The sequence below is a fragment of the Microcaecilia unicolor genome, chromosome 4 (genome assembly GCF_901765095.1).
Source record: "Microcaecilia unicolor chromosome 4, aMicUni1.1, whole genome shotgun sequence".
Taxonomy (NCBI): domain Eukaryota; kingdom Metazoa; phylum Chordata; class Amphibia; order Gymnophiona; family Siphonopidae; genus Microcaecilia; species Microcaecilia unicolor.
The window spans coordinates 120,322,541-120,339,849 of record NC_044034.1 but is presented as its reverse complement, the minus strand read 5'-3'; the positions used below and the strand labels follow the sequence as shown (position 1 = coordinate 120,339,849).

Below are 17,309 nucleotides of genomic sequence, written 5' to 3'. Positions count from 1 at the left end.
CATGTCGCCGCCTTACAGATCTCCGCTGGAGATACCAAGGAGCACTCTGCCCACGAGGCTGCCTGTCCTAGAGTAGAATGAGCTTTAACCGCCTCCGGAACTGGTCTGCCTGACAAAAGGTAAGCAGACGCTATCATCTTCTTAATCCAGCGAGACAAAGTTGCCTTAGAAGCTGACAAACCTTTGCGGTGACCAGCAAAAAGAAGAAAGAGACGGTCTGAGCGACGGAAGTCTGCAGTAACCACGAGATACCTTTTAAGGACTCTCTCAACATCCAGAGTACGCAAATTCCGCTGCTCCTGTGTTCCTGAGGCCGATCCCAGTACAGGGAGAAAAACCGACTGGGACAGATGAAAATGAGATAGCACCTTAGGCAAAAAGGAAGGAACTGGCCGAAGGACCATGCGTTCTTTAGAGAATTCCAGGAATGGAGATCTACAGGAAAAAGCTTGCAACTCCGAGACTCTCCGAGCTGATGCAATAGCCACCAAGAACAGCGCCTTAAGCGTCAAATCCTTCAAAGAACAAGCTTGCAAAGGCTCAAAAGGAGATTTCGTTAGAGTCGTGAGAACCAGATTGAGATCCCAAGATGGAAAGATCGCCCTGACCGGAGGACGAAGAAGAGCTGCCGCCTGCACTTTGAGTGAAGAAAGAGAAAGTCCTTTATCAAAACCTCGTTGTAGAAAATCCAACATCTGAGCCACGGACACCCAGAAAGGGACAACGCCCGCCTGTGCACACCAAGCCTCAAAAATTCTCCAAGTACGAATATAGCTCAGAGAGGTGGAACGCCGACGAGAACGAAGCATGGTGGAAATCACAGGTGCTGAGAAACCCCTCTTAGCTAACCGGGCTCATTCAAGAGCCAAGCCATAAGACAAAATCGAGCCGGTTCTGGATGTGGTACTGGTCCTTGCACCAGCAAGTCCTTGTGCACCGGAAGCCGAAGAGGAGCCACCGCCGACAGACGTTGGAGATCCGCGTACCAAGGACGCGGAGGCCAGTCTGGAGCCACCAAAATCACCGGCCCCAAGTGATCCTCGATCCTCTGTAGGAGACGACCTATTAGAGGCCATGGCGGAAACGCATAAAGAAGACCGGAGGGCCACTGCTGTAACAGGGCGTCTACCCCTGCCGCTCTGACATCCCTTTGGCGACTGAAGTACCGTGGGACCTTGGAGTTGAGCCTGGAGGCGAACAGATCTAAAATTGGAGTGCCCCAGCACTGCACTATGAACTGAAAAGCCCGATCGCTGAGAGCCCATTTCCCGGGATCAAGAGTGTGTCGACTAAGAAAATCTGCCCACACATTGTCAACTCCTGCTACGTGCGAGGCTGATATGGTGGTGAGGTGAACCTCTGCCCACACGAGGAGACTCTCCGCTTCTCGATACAAGAGACGACACCTCGTTCACCCCTGGCAGTTGATGTAGGCCACTGCCGAGGCGTTGTCTGAGAGAACTCGCACCGCTTTGCCTACTAGGAGATGACCGAAGTGCTGCAGGGCTAACTGAATCGCCCTGGTCTCCAAGAAGTTGATGGATTGAGCTGCTTCCAGCGGAGACCAGAGACCCTGAGTCCACTTGTCCAGGCAGTGAGCTCCCCAGCCTCAGAGACTGGCATCTGTCGTTAATGGTATCCACCGCGGAGACTCCAACGGCATCCCTGCCGAGAGATTCTTCATTCGCAGCCACCAGCAAAGAGAGCTGCGTTCCGGATGACGGAGGAACAACTTCATCGTGAGAGGATTCCTCTGAGAGGACCACCGGGAGAGCAGGGACCACTGAAGAGACCTCATGTGCCCAGGGCACTACCTCTATTGTTGCTGCCATAGAACCGAGAACCCGCAGATAATCCTGAGCCGACAGGGCTTTCTGTTGAAGTAACCAAAGAACCTGAGACCGGAGCTTCAAGACTCTTCCCTGCGGAAGGAAAACTCGACCCTTCTCTGTAATCGAAGGTGACTCCCAAATACTCTAGCGTTTGAGAGGGAACCAACCAGCTCTTGGCCAGATTCACTACCCAATCTACGGACTGCAAGAATGCTACCACTCGCTGAGTGACCTGGCAACTTTCCTGATAAGACTTCGCTCTGATCAACCAGTCGTCTAGGTAAGGATGAACAAGGATTCCCTCTTTCCTGAGTGCCGCTGCCACCACTATCATAACCTTGGTAAACATGCGTGGAGCCGTCGCGAGACCGAAGGGCAGAGCGCGACACTGGTAATGCTTTCCTAGGATCGCAAAGCGCAAGAACTTGTGGTGAGCTGGACATAGCGGAATATGCAAATAAGCCTCTGTGAGATCTAATGCTGTTAAATACTCCCCTTGGCGAACTGCCACTATGACGGAGCGAAGGGTCTCCATACGAAAGCTTGTGACCTTGAGCGCCCGATTGACAGCCTTGAGATCTAATATCGTCCGAAAGGCGTCTTCTTTCTTTGGGACCACAAAATAAATAGAATAGTGACCCCGTTTCTGCTCCGAGGGGGGAACTGGACAAATTGCTTGAAGCTCTAAGAGCCTCTGCAGAGTGTCCCGAACCGCTCCCGCTTTGCGACGAGAGCGACAGGGGGACTCCAGAAAGGCTTCTGAAATAGGCCTTGCAAACTCTAAGGCATAACCTTCTTGAACAACGTCCAAGACCCACCGATCCGAAGTAATATGGACCCACCTCTGATAGAACTGTGAAAGATGAGCTCCCACAGGGACCAGGGGAGAGCCCGTCGCACCTTCATTGGGAAGCACGTGATGGGGAGCGAAAATTTGCGGATGAAAGTCTACCTGCTCTGCGGTAACCCCGAAAAGACTGAGTTCTGTTAAAAAATCGAGACCTCTGCGTCTGAGGACCCCTATCAGATTGAAATCTACAGAAAGGACGAATACTACGACGACCGAACAAAGCACCCCGACTAGCCAGCCGAGGCTTATCCTCAGGGAGACTAGGAACTTTAGCGTCACCTAGAGACTACACCAACTTATCCAATTCCTCTCCAAACAAGAAGGAACCCCGAAAAGGGAATCTACTTAACTTAGATTTAGAGGCCGCATCCGCCGACCACCCTTTCAACCATAGGGAGCGACGAGCAGCGACCCCCAAGGCCAAGAACTTAGAAGATACCCTCAACAGATCATATAGGGCATTGGCTAGAAAGGCAGAGCCCGTCTTAATCTTGGCCACTTCTACATCAATAGCGTCTAGATCATCAGAAGATCTATCCAAAACTCTTTCCGCCCAACAAAAACAAGCTATGGCCACCAGAGAAACACAGATGGCCGCCTACACAGCCAGAGAAGAAACATGAAAACTATTCTTTAGAAGAGTGTCTAACCTCCTATCCTGGGCATCCCACAGCGCAGTCCCTCCATCCACAGGGACCGTTGTTGCGCTTAGTAACAGCCGAGACCACGGCATCCACCACGGGAAGCTTAAGCAGAGCTCTATCCGCCTCCGGGACAGGGTAAAGACGACTCATAGATTTGGAGGGATGAAAAACGGCATCCGGGGCCTCCCATTGTGCTTTAAAAACTTCCCAAATATCCTAATGCATAGGGAAAGTTTTACTGGAAGCCCTAGATCCCTTAATCAAAACATCAATCTTCCGCACCTCTGAGACAGGAAGCGGATCCTCAAAATGCAAAGTTGAGGCTACCATGGAAATAAGGTCCTGCAAGTCCTCCTTACGGAACACTCTAGCCACCGAAGGATCCTCCCCCTGTGACAAAGGCCCAGCGTCTGAACCTAAGGAGGGAATATCCTCCCAAGAATGTTCTCCTAGGCCCTGTAGACCCTCTTCTTCCTCTAAAAGGGGCATGTCCTGATCCTGGTGAGAAAAAACATCTAATTGCGAGTCCCAATCACTAGGTCTCTTGGGAGGGAGAACAGAGCTAACAGGATCCCCTGGTGCTGCTGCTCCTGCATTGTCCTTCTGCATAAGAAAAGCGTGGTACATCTGCAGCACAAACTCAGGAGGAAACCCCCCTGCCTGAGTGCCTGCAGCCTGCACCATCACCCCTGAATCTGGATCACCTAAGGTCCCTGAAGCGCGGGAAAGAGACGGTCCGCCCCCTGAAGGTGAAACCGGAGGAACCAAAATGGCCGCCATTCGCGCCAAACTTCCAGCGCCACCCCCCGACACCGCGCCTGAGGCCTCTGCACTCGGCGGCAAAGATAACGAAGGAGAAGAAGGAAGAACCGCCGCAATGGGCCCCGAAACCGACGAAGGGACGGAGGAATCGTGTGCCGTGTAGTACTTACAAGCGCTGGAGGAATTTACCCCCCGACGCTGACATATGGAACATCTTATTAACTTCTCCGACATATCTGAGGAAGAAACAAGCACGCGTGTGCACGCGCCGGTGTGGTTCGCGCAGGAGATTTTTTTTTCAAATGCTCACAAAGAAAACAGCAATAGCTACAATAATATGAGAACTGAAATAAATTCTGGCCCAAATCAATAGACTGCAAGTTCTGCTTAGGCTTGCTGATTGCGTTAGTTCTTTTTTTTTTTTTTTTTTTAAACAGCTGCCTAAAACCAAGCTCAATGCTCGTTAGGTCTGTGGGGAAAACAGAGCCCTCTTTTAAATTACACTGGCTGCCTCTCCCAAAGGCGAACACCTTTCCTCAGAAAGGGTGGCCCTTCCCTTTTTTTTATTTGCTTATATTTTTAATAATTATCACTGCCCACGAGGGAGATGGGGAGGAAGGGGACAGGGACTCGGGACACCCGAGTGTAACACCCCAGAGGCTAGAAATAATGAGGAGAATATCAGAAAAGCCTCTAATCAATACTTCTCAGGCACAGAAAAGAAGATAAACAGAAAAGAAGCATAGAAATATACATATATCAAAGAAGAGACTAATGGGCTCGCTTCCTACCTGCTGGGAGACTGAGAAAATACTGAGGCTAAGGTCACATGATCAGGGCTCTTATTGGCTCTCTAGAGTCAGAGTTTTTTCTCAGTCTCCACCTCCTGGTAGGCGAGCACAACCCATCAGTCCAATCCTGGGCCGGTCCGGAGGGATGCTAAGGAAATGTACATTTACACATATAATGCAAGGCTTTTTTTTTTCCCTAATAAAAGCTATTTTACTCATGACCAGGTTTACAAAATTACCCCACATATAAAATATCTGTCCTCTAGGACATACCATCTGAGTAAAAATTATTGGTGGCTGAGAATGTTCCTTAACAGTGTCAATCAAATTACCATATGACCAAACTCCTCTGATAAATTGCCACCAGCAGAAATCAATTAGAGTTCATTCTTTTTCGAGCTGGAGAAATTCAGCAGGGTCTTGCTTTCAACAATCTTTTTCAAACTATTTTTTTAATGGGAAGAGGTCCTACTGTGAAACTACCTCACTATGGCCCTCATGATCAAAAGCAAACTCTGGCGCTAGAGGCTGTTAACGCCATACTAGCGCCAGAGTTTGCAGCCGACCCATGATCAGAGCCCTCGAGCGCCTGAAACAGCGCACTCGAGGGCTCTCAGCACAAGCAGCATGCAAATGCATGCTAAACAGGGCTTCTAGCGCAATTAGCTTGCAAATGCATGCTAATTGGCGCTTAACGCATTCATCCCCAATGATCAGCGACCAGATTGGGTCGCTGGCCGCAGCAAAATCAACGCCAGCTCCGAGCTGGCGTTAGATTTTGCGGATCATTGGGGAGGAATGGTGAGTCTTGTCCAGCATGCAGTTGCATGCTGGCAGGCCCCCGTTCCCCCCCAAGGCAACAGCACACGGGACTGGAGGTCCGGTGGACCTCCGGTCTCCCCCCCCCCCCCCCCCCCGAAATCTTCGTGGCCGCCTCAGGCCAAGCGTTGTCCCACCCTCCCTCCAGCCCCCCAAACCCCAAGAAATCCTTGTGGCCGCTGTAATCTACCGACGAGGGGGGGTGGGGCTGGAGGTCCCCCCCAACCCCCCCCCCCCCCCGCGTTCTCAACAAATCCCTGGTGGTCCGTGGTGACACGTAACCCCGCCCTCCTCCCTACCTCCCGGCCCCCCTACCTTTTGTTGGAGGAGGGACGCAGCCTGCATGCCTCCCTCCTCTTCCTTTCGACGCCGCTTCAAAATGGCGGTGCCCAGCCTCGCCCATTGCATCCTGGGATGCACTGGGCGGGGCTTCATACCATGTAAGGGAATCGCTCCCTTATATGGTATGTAGCCCCACCCAGCGCATCCCAGGATGCAATGGGCGGGGCTGGGCGCCGCCATTTTGAAGCGGCGTCGAAAGGAAGAGGAGGGAGGCATGCAGGCTGCGTCCCTCCTCCAACAAAGGTAGGGGGGCCGGGAGGGAGGGAGGAGGGCGGGGTTACGTGTCACCACGGACCACCAGGGATTTGTGGAGAACGCCGGGGGGGGGGGGAGGAGTTGGGGGGGGCTGGAGGTCTGATGGACCTCTAGGCCCCCCCCCACCCCGTCGATGGATCACAACGATTTCTGGGGGTTTGGGGGGCTGGAGACCCACCGATCCTCCAGCCCCCCCCCCCCCCGTCGCAGATGGGAGGGTAGGGCAGCATTTCTTAAGCCGGCAACCAAGTCCTCTGGGGGTTCGGGGGGGGGGGGGCTGGAGAACCACCGGATCTCCAGCCCTCCATGAACATGGGGGGGGGGGTCGTCGGGGGGACCGGAGGTCCACCGGACCTCCAGCCCCCCCCCCCATCGCTTGGTGGGAGGGTGGGAGTCGGTTTGGCCGGCGGCGGCCTCTTTGTTGGGGGATCGGCAGGCCACTTTGACAGTTTTGGGCTTTTGACAGCCTAGACCTGTCAAAGAAGTGCGGGAGGATTGTGCTGAGCGCATGCTCGGGCACAATTCTCCCGCACTTCAACATGATAATCAAAGATAATAGCACTGCTTAGATTTGCATGCATTATCTTTGATCATCGATGCAGAAAAGCCCTGCGCTGTCCCGGCGCTATTTTTAGGGCGCTGTTTGGAACAGTGCGGGGCTTTTGATCATGAGGGCCTATGATATTTATTTATTAGGATTTATTTACCACCCTTTTGAAGGAATTCACGCAAGGCAGTGTACAGTAAAAATAAATCAAACATGAGCAGTAAGCAATTACAGCAATAAAAATATTCAAATAATAATACAAAGTATGGCATAGTATACTACTTACAATGTCAATACAATATACCAATTTATGGCACAAGAAACTTGGAAGTATGAATGAGTTTAACAAATTTGCACCTAAATATCTTTATGCTTCCCAATATATGTAATGCTAGGGGAAAAATACGTAAAAAGAATCCATGTTTATCTGTAGCAGAGGAATGGGGATGCAAAATGAATTTATGTCTCTCCTGTGGAGAACTATCATTCCCATACTAGAAGAAATGAGAATATTTCATATGAATTAAAACAACCAGAAATTGGAAAAACCCAAAAGATTGTCATTGTTTTACTATGGGAGGCAGTTAGAAACTCTGGAATACTAACAACTGATCCTTTTGTAAAGCCCCACTTAGACACAAGCATATGGGGGTGGGAAATAGGGTGGGGGAGAAACAATTACTGCTAAAATATCTTCTAAACCACCCTTCATCCTTCCCACACACTACCTCAACACCCTGTGCCTCTCTTAAGCACATCCACATTACTACTTCCTATCCCCAAACCCCTCGCCTATGACAGAATTTCATTCTTTGCAGATAGCACAGAGGTTAAAAACAGGATGCTGGGCTTGATGGACCTTTGGTCTGTCCCAGTGTGGCAACACTTATGTACTTAAACCATACTGTAGAAACCATACTGAGGCTTAAAGCATGTAGTCAATATGTACAATATCAACTCCACCTACCACTCTTACAAATCAATGCTGAATGATGGGCTCAGGCTCAGACCCATGCTTCTGCATGCTTTCCCTACTTATTTTTCAAAATATATGGCAATATGAGACACAGAATGCAAAACTACTTCATAGAAGTCCAAAAATCTAAATGCCAGAAATCAGGGCCACCCGAGAATCTGGACTATTTGAAACCCAAACCTTTTCTGGTAAGTGCAACTGTACAGGTACAGGATCGTTTTTCTGCATGCATTGCTCCTAGATCTGTTAGTCCCACTCCTTCAGACACAGGAAGTTTACGTCATATGGAGCAGAACCGGCAAACCTAGCAGCAACGCGCACAGGGAAATGGTCCCATGCCTTCATCTTCACAGCTGCATTTACGAAGCCAATTGAGGACAGCAGCAAGAGGGTAAGTGTGAGGGAGGGAGTAATACTGTAAAGGGGACACAAAATGGGATGCAGAAGAGTACTCTGAATCTGTGATATTAAGGCTAGGAATGCGTGGAATATTCCTTTAGTTTTGATTCTTAGTTCCCCTCTCCTAATGTGGTCTAATTCTATGAGACAATATTTTAAGTTTCTTTCTACGTTTTTCCTGTAAATATACCAATAGCCATTTTAATAAATGAAGCAGATGCTATTAAAGTATTGGTGGTCAGGGTGTAGCATCAAGGAGCTTTACTTTTGGCATCAAGTTATAGAATTGTCCCACAAGGCATCATTTGTATATTCTTCCAGATTCTGTACATACCAAGAATGTGCAGAGCTGCATGAGATCTGGTGGTGAGTGCTTTTGATCCTGTTGGCAGAGCTAGCTCAGGGCTTAGAATACTACATCTGGACTGTATGTCTGGAGCTGAAGGAAGTCTGGAGTCAGCAATAACTGCATTGTAACACCAAAGCTCTCTTGAGTTTGTCTGAAATCTGTCCAAAAGAGAGTTATATTGAAACTAAATTCAGTATACAACCTATACAATAAGAAAGCAGGCAGTGTACAAACTGAAGTGACCCCCAGTTCTGATGAAAAGGTTTCAATTTACTGTTTTCAAGTTTAACTCATTTATTGTATTTTTGTTTATACTTGGTTATTTTACTATTGTTATGCTGTTAACAAAACTGTAAGTTTTATGCTAAACTGTACCTGCTGTACACCGTGCCTTGGGTGAATCTCTTCATAAAGGTGGTTAATAAATCCCAATAAATAAATTAAACATTTGAACACAAACATGAAAAGCCCACATATTTGTTTTATCTGGTATTCTATATGATTACATTTGTAACTTTTTTTTCCTCAAATGTGCCACAAAGAGCTTACCAAGAGATCCACATACAAAGTTGCAATGTTTTTACTGAGCATAATTATGCATTTTGTCATGATATTTCAAGTCGGATTCTTCAGCTTATGTTGGAGTAGCAAACCTCTCATGAAAGGGTAAGGGTAGCCCTTAGAGGCCTATGTAGAAAAAGTGTCATTGGACTTAAACCATACCAAGGAAAACACATCAAAGGCATACTAGTGAGGCAGTTAAAGGGTCCTGATAGGGGTGGAAGAGTCTCAAGCCAAAGTGAAATGACAGGCAAACCTTGAGTGGCAAATGGGCACTAAGAGTATGGTATCCTTAAGTAAAAAAATCATATTGCTAATGCTTGAGTAAATTGCATACAGTCCAAAAACAAGAAAAAAAAAAGAAAATTCAATAAAAAGGCAAGACTAATCAAATCTCAAGGGGGAAAGGCTGTTTCAATGTCCTTAGATCTGGATTACTCCTCCTGTTTCTTCTTCTTCCCCATCCTTCTTTGGTTAGGAGCTGAGCATATCACACTCCTCTTATTTGGACTCCCCCCCCCCCCCCCCCCCCCCACTACAAAATTGTTAAAAATTACAGACTCCAATTTCCTGGAATCTAAAACAGAAACATTTAAACACAGAAAAAAATATCAGAAAAAGACCATATGGTCTATCCAGTCTGCCCATCCATAGCATCTACTATCCCTTCCCCTCTCAGAGATCCTATACGCTTGTTCCATGCTTTCTTGAATTCAGATTGTCTGTCTCCACCACCTTCAGCAGGAGGCCATTCCATGGATCCACCACCCTTTCCATAAAGAAGTATTTCCTCAGATTACTCCTGAATCTATCCCCTTTCACCTTCAACCTATGCCCCCCCCCCATTACAGATTTTCCTCTCCTTGCCTTTCTTCCAAAGAAAGCAGTGGCTTAGCCATGGGTGGGCCTGGGTGGGCCAGGGCCCATCCACTTAGGGCTCAGGCCCACCCAACAGCAGCACATATTTAGTGCTAGCTAGTGGAGATCCCAAGCTTCGCCAGCTGAAAACCTTCCCCTGATGATGCTGAAAACACTGCTTTCCACTTCAGCAGTCTAAGCTACCTAAGCTGCTGATACTGGCCTCATCGCATTGGGAGGGGGGGGGGAGAGCATGGTGCCCACCCACTTCTTGACTAGGCCCACCCAAAATCTGCTGTCTGGCTACGCCCCTGAAAGAAAGCCATTGTAGAAGCAGATACGCAGATAAAATCTTAAGAATTTATTTGGGCAAGCTAAAATAATGCCCGACAACCGTGTTTCGCCCTGCATGGGCTGTATCAGGGGCACAAACTTAAAAACAGAATACAGTAATAAACAAACATCTAAATAGGAAAACACATGCACCCTCAGTCTGCATTGAGAAGCAAACAATAAACACGGTATCTTGACAAGTGAGATAGTTTTTTTAAATTATCCATATCATGTTATGTATTCAATCAATGACTTCCTGAATTGACAGCAGACAGATGCCACAAGTGCACTAAAAAAATGGAGGGTGCCTGGATGCCCTGATTTTTTGAGAAACTAAACAATGCACAAGTCCCTCAGTTCTAGCAATTAGGCTTTGGCAGCATTCTTACATTCTCTCAGTTTCAGCAAAAATTAAAGATCAAGGACACGGCAAGGAAGAAAAGTTTTTCTATGGAATAAAGTCCCCTAACCTACCATTCAACACGGTACATAAATAACTATCTTCTCTTATTCTTCTATCTAGCTGGGAATGGACTATTTCCAAGTCAGGGTAGTAACTGGCTCATGAAGGAGAAACAGTTATTAATGGGACTATGGACAAGACAAAGTAGATCCAGATACTATTACAATTATCTAGTATTATTCAGTAATGTTTCTCTAATAGTTCTATAATGGATTAACTGTCCAGAAAATAGTGTAGGATCTTGTTTATATTAGAACGAACATCACATTCTTGTCATTGCACAGTAGGTATAAGGAATACATAGCAGATTTACTACTAAAGGGTATTTTCTACCACAACACAAAGTTCTACTCACCTCCAAATAACATCATAAATTGGATCGAGGCAAACTCCAAATCCCTGCAGATCTTCCTGTTCAGAATCATTAAATGTCTTACAACTGCCATCAACTTTATTTATTAGAAGGCATTTAAATGGAGGCGGTTCAGCCAGTGAAGTGGGCACCAAACCTGATCAAATAAAATCACATTGCTATCACATACTGCCTCTTTGGATGATACTTTAAAACAAGCTAAAAAGTATAAAATGAATGCATTTAGAAAAACGAAAATAAAAGCTCCTATTTTCATATACAGTATCATGGATTACAAATGACACCAAGGCTTCTTCAATATAAATTTACATATTTTCAACTTTTTTTTTTAACTATCCATTCTGTAATTTCACCAGCATGGACTTCTTGCTTCAAATTCATCTGACCTCTTGTATGAACAGGTACTTGCCTATGATGTGCCTGCTAGCAAAGATCTCTGATGTAGCAAGCACATGAGAATTGATGAGGGCTTCGTCAATCCTCAAGAAAGTTTGATCTCCACTTGCTCCAACCCAAGTAGCTTTCCGCCCATATTTAGACCCAATATTAGGCATGGGAGCTGGTTTGGCATTCCAGTAGGGTATATCTAGAATAGGTCTGCCAAGCTGTCCTTTCTGAAAAGAATTTAATATGCTATGAAAATCAACATGGCAATGGCATATATGTAATCAATAGTATACACTGCAACTCAGTATTTAAAACTACCACAACACATGATACTTCCAAGAGAAAACACAAGAGAAGGATTATAAAGTCAGATCCACTTCAATAATATTTAAGAATCAGAGAGAAATAAATCAATGGCATTAAAAATGTTATCAATCATATATCCAAGTATATGTAGATAACATACAGACTGATAATTTGAGAAAACAGTCCATATCAAAATAGGGTCATCTTCTCAACTACCAGCTGTTGTCTTTAGTCAAATTAAAAAAAAAAAAAAAAAAGAAACCCAAAGCAGTTCTACCTATATTTTTTAAACCTGGTCCCCTAGGTGGCAGTGAATTTCATCTTGAGGGAAACCTTTCACTTAACCTGCTATAGCAGAGATCGTAACTCCACCCATACACAGCAAAACTGGTAAAAGGACTTCAATGTGATTACCGGCTTTTCAGAATGAGAATTCGCCTGTAAAATCTTATGGATCATGACCAACATCCCCAAAATGGCCTTAGCAATTCTGACCAGTATCAAAGTCAACCTGACTAACTTTAGAGATTCTTCTATTGGCCCAACCATGCAGAATTCAAACAGGCTAAAAATATGTTTAAAAACCTGGGTGTTCAGATAATTGTTAACTTTAACAATGTTTATATCAAGTAAATTCTGACTCACTAGTTTCAGAGATTCAGGAAATAGGAAAAAAAAAGTCAAAAGCTAAAGCATCTTCTACTCTCATGGGTGGGTCAGATAAAGCAATTAAAATAATGGTGGTTCATCCCTAATTATTTTATTTGTTTCAGCACATTCCATACACACTGTTTTCCAACCTGGATACTGTGCCTCCTTATTGCCAGAGAGGGGTAAAAATGTATATCTTATGATCATCTCAAGAGAAAAGAGAGAAGAATTAGCACAGATTTTACTAATGGACAGCTGGGCAGGCATGATTGAAAAAACTGGTAGTCAACTTCATCTCCCCTGATCTGGGTATAACAAGAAAAATACAGAACACAGTAGGTATGTGCATTTGTTGTCAGACGAATGGGAAAGTACAACGAATAAGGCCATTTTCCATTCATATACTTTTTGGAGTGGCCATCTCAAAAACTAGTATTAGAATTCCACTGATGCTTCTTGTGATGTTGGGAAAGCACTTAATCTTCTACTGCCTCAAGTACAAATAGGCTTTATATTGGAATGTAACTCACCTTAAGCTAATTGCAAAAACATAAATATTCCCACATTGGGTAAACAAGGGTGGAGCATTGATTCTGTTTATCATGACTGTTAGTATGTAAATGAAACTGCTGAATATATATAAAGGTATGAATGTCTATTGGCAACAGTGAAGTATGCTGTGTATTTAGGATTTTATTCAGAATGTCCATGACACAACCACGGCCAAAAACCCCATTTTGAGTTATATGCTAGTAGAGATAGGCGCTATGCCTTATAAGACACAGCCAAATGTGCATGCCAATTTTAATGTGCCAATTAACTTCAATAATTGGTTGTGAGCACTCAATTATTGATAGTTAAGGGCTTGTTAACTGAGCATGCATTTTGGGCACATGCACAAATTTGGGTGTGCAAATCTGAGGGTTATTGCCCTCACAGCGTCAAGTAACAGAAATAAACATATTGAAAAAATCCTAATTGCTGCAATGGATTTTGATGAACTGGGAGATTTTAAATGTACATGTTGATAATGAATTGGTTCAGAAAGCTTTAATGTTGCTCTCAAACCTGAATCATGCAAGTTTAACACAGACCATGAATTTTCCTACTCACTTAGGAGGGCATACAAATTATATCGTAGTGATAAGGTGGATCGAATTGGTGGAAGGATAGCACTGTATATTAAGGAGAGCCTTGAATCAAATAGATTGAAAATTCTGCAGGAAACAAAACAAATCTTGGAATCACTATAGATTGAAATTCCATGTGTAAAGGGGAAAAAGGATAGTGATAGGAGTGTACTACCGTCCGCCTAGCCAGGATGAACAGACAGATGCAGAAATGTTAAAGGAAATTAGGGATGCAAACAAACTGGGCAACACTATAATAATGGGTGATTTCAATTACCCCGATATTGACTGGGTAAACGTAACATCAGGGCATGCTAGGGAGGTAAAATTCCTTGATGAAATCAAGAACTGCTTTATGGAGCAGCTGGTACAGGAGCCAATGAGAGAAGGAAAAATTCTAGACCTAGTCCTTAGTGGAGCACATGATCTGGAGCGGGATGTAATGGTGCTGGGGCCGTTTGATAACAGTGATCATAATATGATCGGAATCGATATTAGCTTTGAAATATACATAGGAAATCAAATACATTAGCGTTTAACTTTTAAAAAAAAGGAGACTATGATAAAATGGAAGAAGGAACCAACTGAAAATAATAATAAGAAACAGCATAAGGAATGTCAAGTCAAATGCAAAGCGCTGATAAAGAAAGCTAAGAGGGACGTCGAAAAAAAGATTGCGTTGGAGGCAAAAACTCTAGCAAAAATTTTTTTTAGATGTATTAAAAGCAGGAAGCCGGCAAAAGAATCAGTTGGCCCGCTAGATGACCAAGGGGTAAAAGAGGCGATTAGGGAAGGCAAAGCCATAGCAGAGATACTAAATGATGATGATGTTTAGGCGAGGCTTCACTTGGAATGCTGTGTTCAGTTTGTCAGCTGACACAGGAGACGAGACTTGAGATACTAAATATGTATCTGCCAGAGGACAGGAATAGAAGAGGAGATATGAGGCAGACAGATATACTTGAAAGGTTATTAAAGCACAAGAAACAAAACCTTGCTAAAGGAAAAGAAGCTCTAAAATTTGTTGAAATTATATAAAGCTGCAAGAAGAGAGACTCGGAAGTATCACTGGAAAAAGTTTCTCCATAGAAAGTGTTATAGATGCCTGGAATGAACTTTTGGAGGAGGTGGCAGAGAAAAAATAATAATGAATTTCAAAAAGGTATGAGAGGAGCCTAGAGGTTTTGCATGTCAAAGGGAGTAACCCACACAGAGATGCAATGACAACCCTACCATATCTGGGTAGAATGGGGCCATTTTTTTCTTTTTCTGTCACCATAAATGTTATATAAGTGTAACACCCCACCCCTTAGAGAGGACAAGCTCTACATTACCAGATGTTTGTAGTCCTGTTCTTTTACCTTGAGTTTGTCACAGTCTTGGGGAAGCATTTAGTTTCACTAACATTGTACACTCAATCTGTATTGAGTGCAGGAAATAAAACTAGATTTCAGGATTTGTTTTGTTCCGTCAGACAAATAATTCAATTCCAAAGTGTAAATTCTTGTAAGGATTTTCACATAAAATAATGTTTCCAATGATTATTGAAATTATTTCACATGTGATTTTACAATGAACACATTTACATTAGCAATTCCAGACTATTACGTTTAAAAATGGGGTACCCCAGCTTGTTTGGACCATAATTTACAGAAAAAGAACCTATCAGATAAGTATTATCAACTGTTTCTTTAACTCTTACTTCATTCAGATAACTCCCTAAATAAATTTTCTTGTAAGAAAATGATTCTGTGTGTTTACTTTTCTTTCCACAGGTACGAGACCCACTAAATGAATGATCATTTCAAGGCCCCGCTCTCACCTTATGGTTGCTGGAGCAAAGCCAGTCTCTCAGCTCATCGAGCGTCACTTCCAGACGCTGTGTCTCGTGCAGTGCTCACTGCAGCTCGGGCCCGCGAGAGGAGAGTGAACAGCTTGTGGCCCAGTTGTAGCCGGCCCAATACATCCTTGTGGGTTTGCATAAGCTGCCGCTGAAGGTGATCAAGCAGCGAGCTTGGCTCCCCGACCGCATCCATCCATCCCTCCTCCCTACATGCTCTCTATTTCTTCAGCGCCTCAACAATTTAGAAATTAGTTTGGGGTCCCCCCCCCAAAAAAAGAGAGGGAAACTTAAAACTGAAAATACAAGGAAAACTAAAATTACTGAGGGGGAGGGGCTATGAGAAACACAGAATTACTCTTCTTTTCGTTCGACTAGCGCACGAGTGGACACCATGAATTGTCAAGGGGGACGCAAGCATTTAAAATGGGTTGGATACCATCTCCTCACCCTCCTATTGGTCAAATTTGACCAATAGGACAGCAAGGGGGAAAAACACACCAACCTGCGTGCCCTGGCCGTAAAAACTGCTCACAAAGTCGCTACCCTCAACTTTTGAAAATTTTCCACAGGGGCCCATAGGAACCTGCCCAATTCCACTGTTTTCACGTGGATATGGGAACTCTTTCTGATGAGCAGTCAGAGAAGTCGTTCCCTAGACAACACAAACTGAAAACTTGCTCATCTGACTTGAAACAGCCAATTGAACAGCTTATACAGAATCTTTAGTTTTTTTTTCTTGGGCACATGGAACACTTTTTGAACAGGCACAGTCTTCATTTTGAAATTAATTTTCTTCACAGAGTATAATGAGAAAATTAAACTTAATAAAATTATCATCAAAATAATCACATTTTCTCAAAATGCCATGCAATCCTTGAACCCATCAAACCACATGTACCATAATTTTCTCACAGACTTTACAAATAAAGACATTCCTGGATTTTTGTCCTAAAGTACCCAGAAAACCATATGTAACCACAGATATCCACTCAAAACAATAATTTTTTTATGTCAACATCGCCCCCCCCCCCCCCCCCCCCCAACACACCCCTGAGCGACACACGCTCTAAAAGGAAAAAGAATTTAACTCCGAACTGGCCCCAAACAAAAACTTCACTTTCAGCCCCAAAATAATTTTTGCCATAAATTTCTTTATACTATCCCACCCCAAGAGGTTCTCAGAAACCCATAACTACCATCAAACTATACCAAAAATAAACCCTTTACATCCTAGCTCATCAGGACAAAAAAAAAAGGCATTTTTAAAATAAACAAAATTAATTCTTGGGCCACCAGACTCCTTACCTTATCCCCTTGAGGGTCCTTACTTGACCTCTACCACTAGACTAGTCCCAGTGGAACTTCCATGACTGCGGGGAAATGCTGCAATTTACCAAGGAACTAAAACCCGCAAGGCCCAAAAATCGAGGCCCCGGTTTCAATTTGGGCCATTTTCCTAAGTACGTCTGGCCCAGGGAACTAAATTTTTCAGCCAGACAGCATCGAGGAAGGTCGCGGCTGGCGTGACCTCATCCCGGAAGCCACAAAATGCCTCTGGACCCCACCACAAGCCCCAGCACTGACCACCAATGATGTGGATGGCCCACCAACGACCCCAGACCCCACCCCCCCCCCCCCCCCCCGGAAAAAATATATTTTAAAATATTAACCCTTGGGTTACATTAGTATGTAGCTCATAGCTTTTATGAACAGATCATTCTCTAATCTACTTTAGTTTCAAACCCATATCTGAGTCATTGTTCCATGTCCACTTAGGATCGGTAGTACGGTCAAGGGAAAACCAATGCTACTTCTTTCTACGATACTGCATTAGAACA

At 44.7% G+C, this 17,309-nt stretch overlaps 1 protein-coding gene across 1 annotated transcript in view; it reads right to left on the bottom strand.

Annotated features, from left to right (window-relative positions):
* MYCBP2 (MYC binding protein 2) overlaps positions 1–17,309 on the bottom strand; it is a 937,772-nt gene that overhangs the window by 623,335 nt on the left and 297,128 nt on the right. The window contains 3 exon segments of the mRNA XM_030200587.1: positions 8,552–8,724; positions 11,137–11,290; positions 11,564–11,768. Coding sequence (XP_030056447.1) covers positions 8,552–8,724; positions 11,137–11,290; positions 11,564–11,768 — 532 coding nt within the window.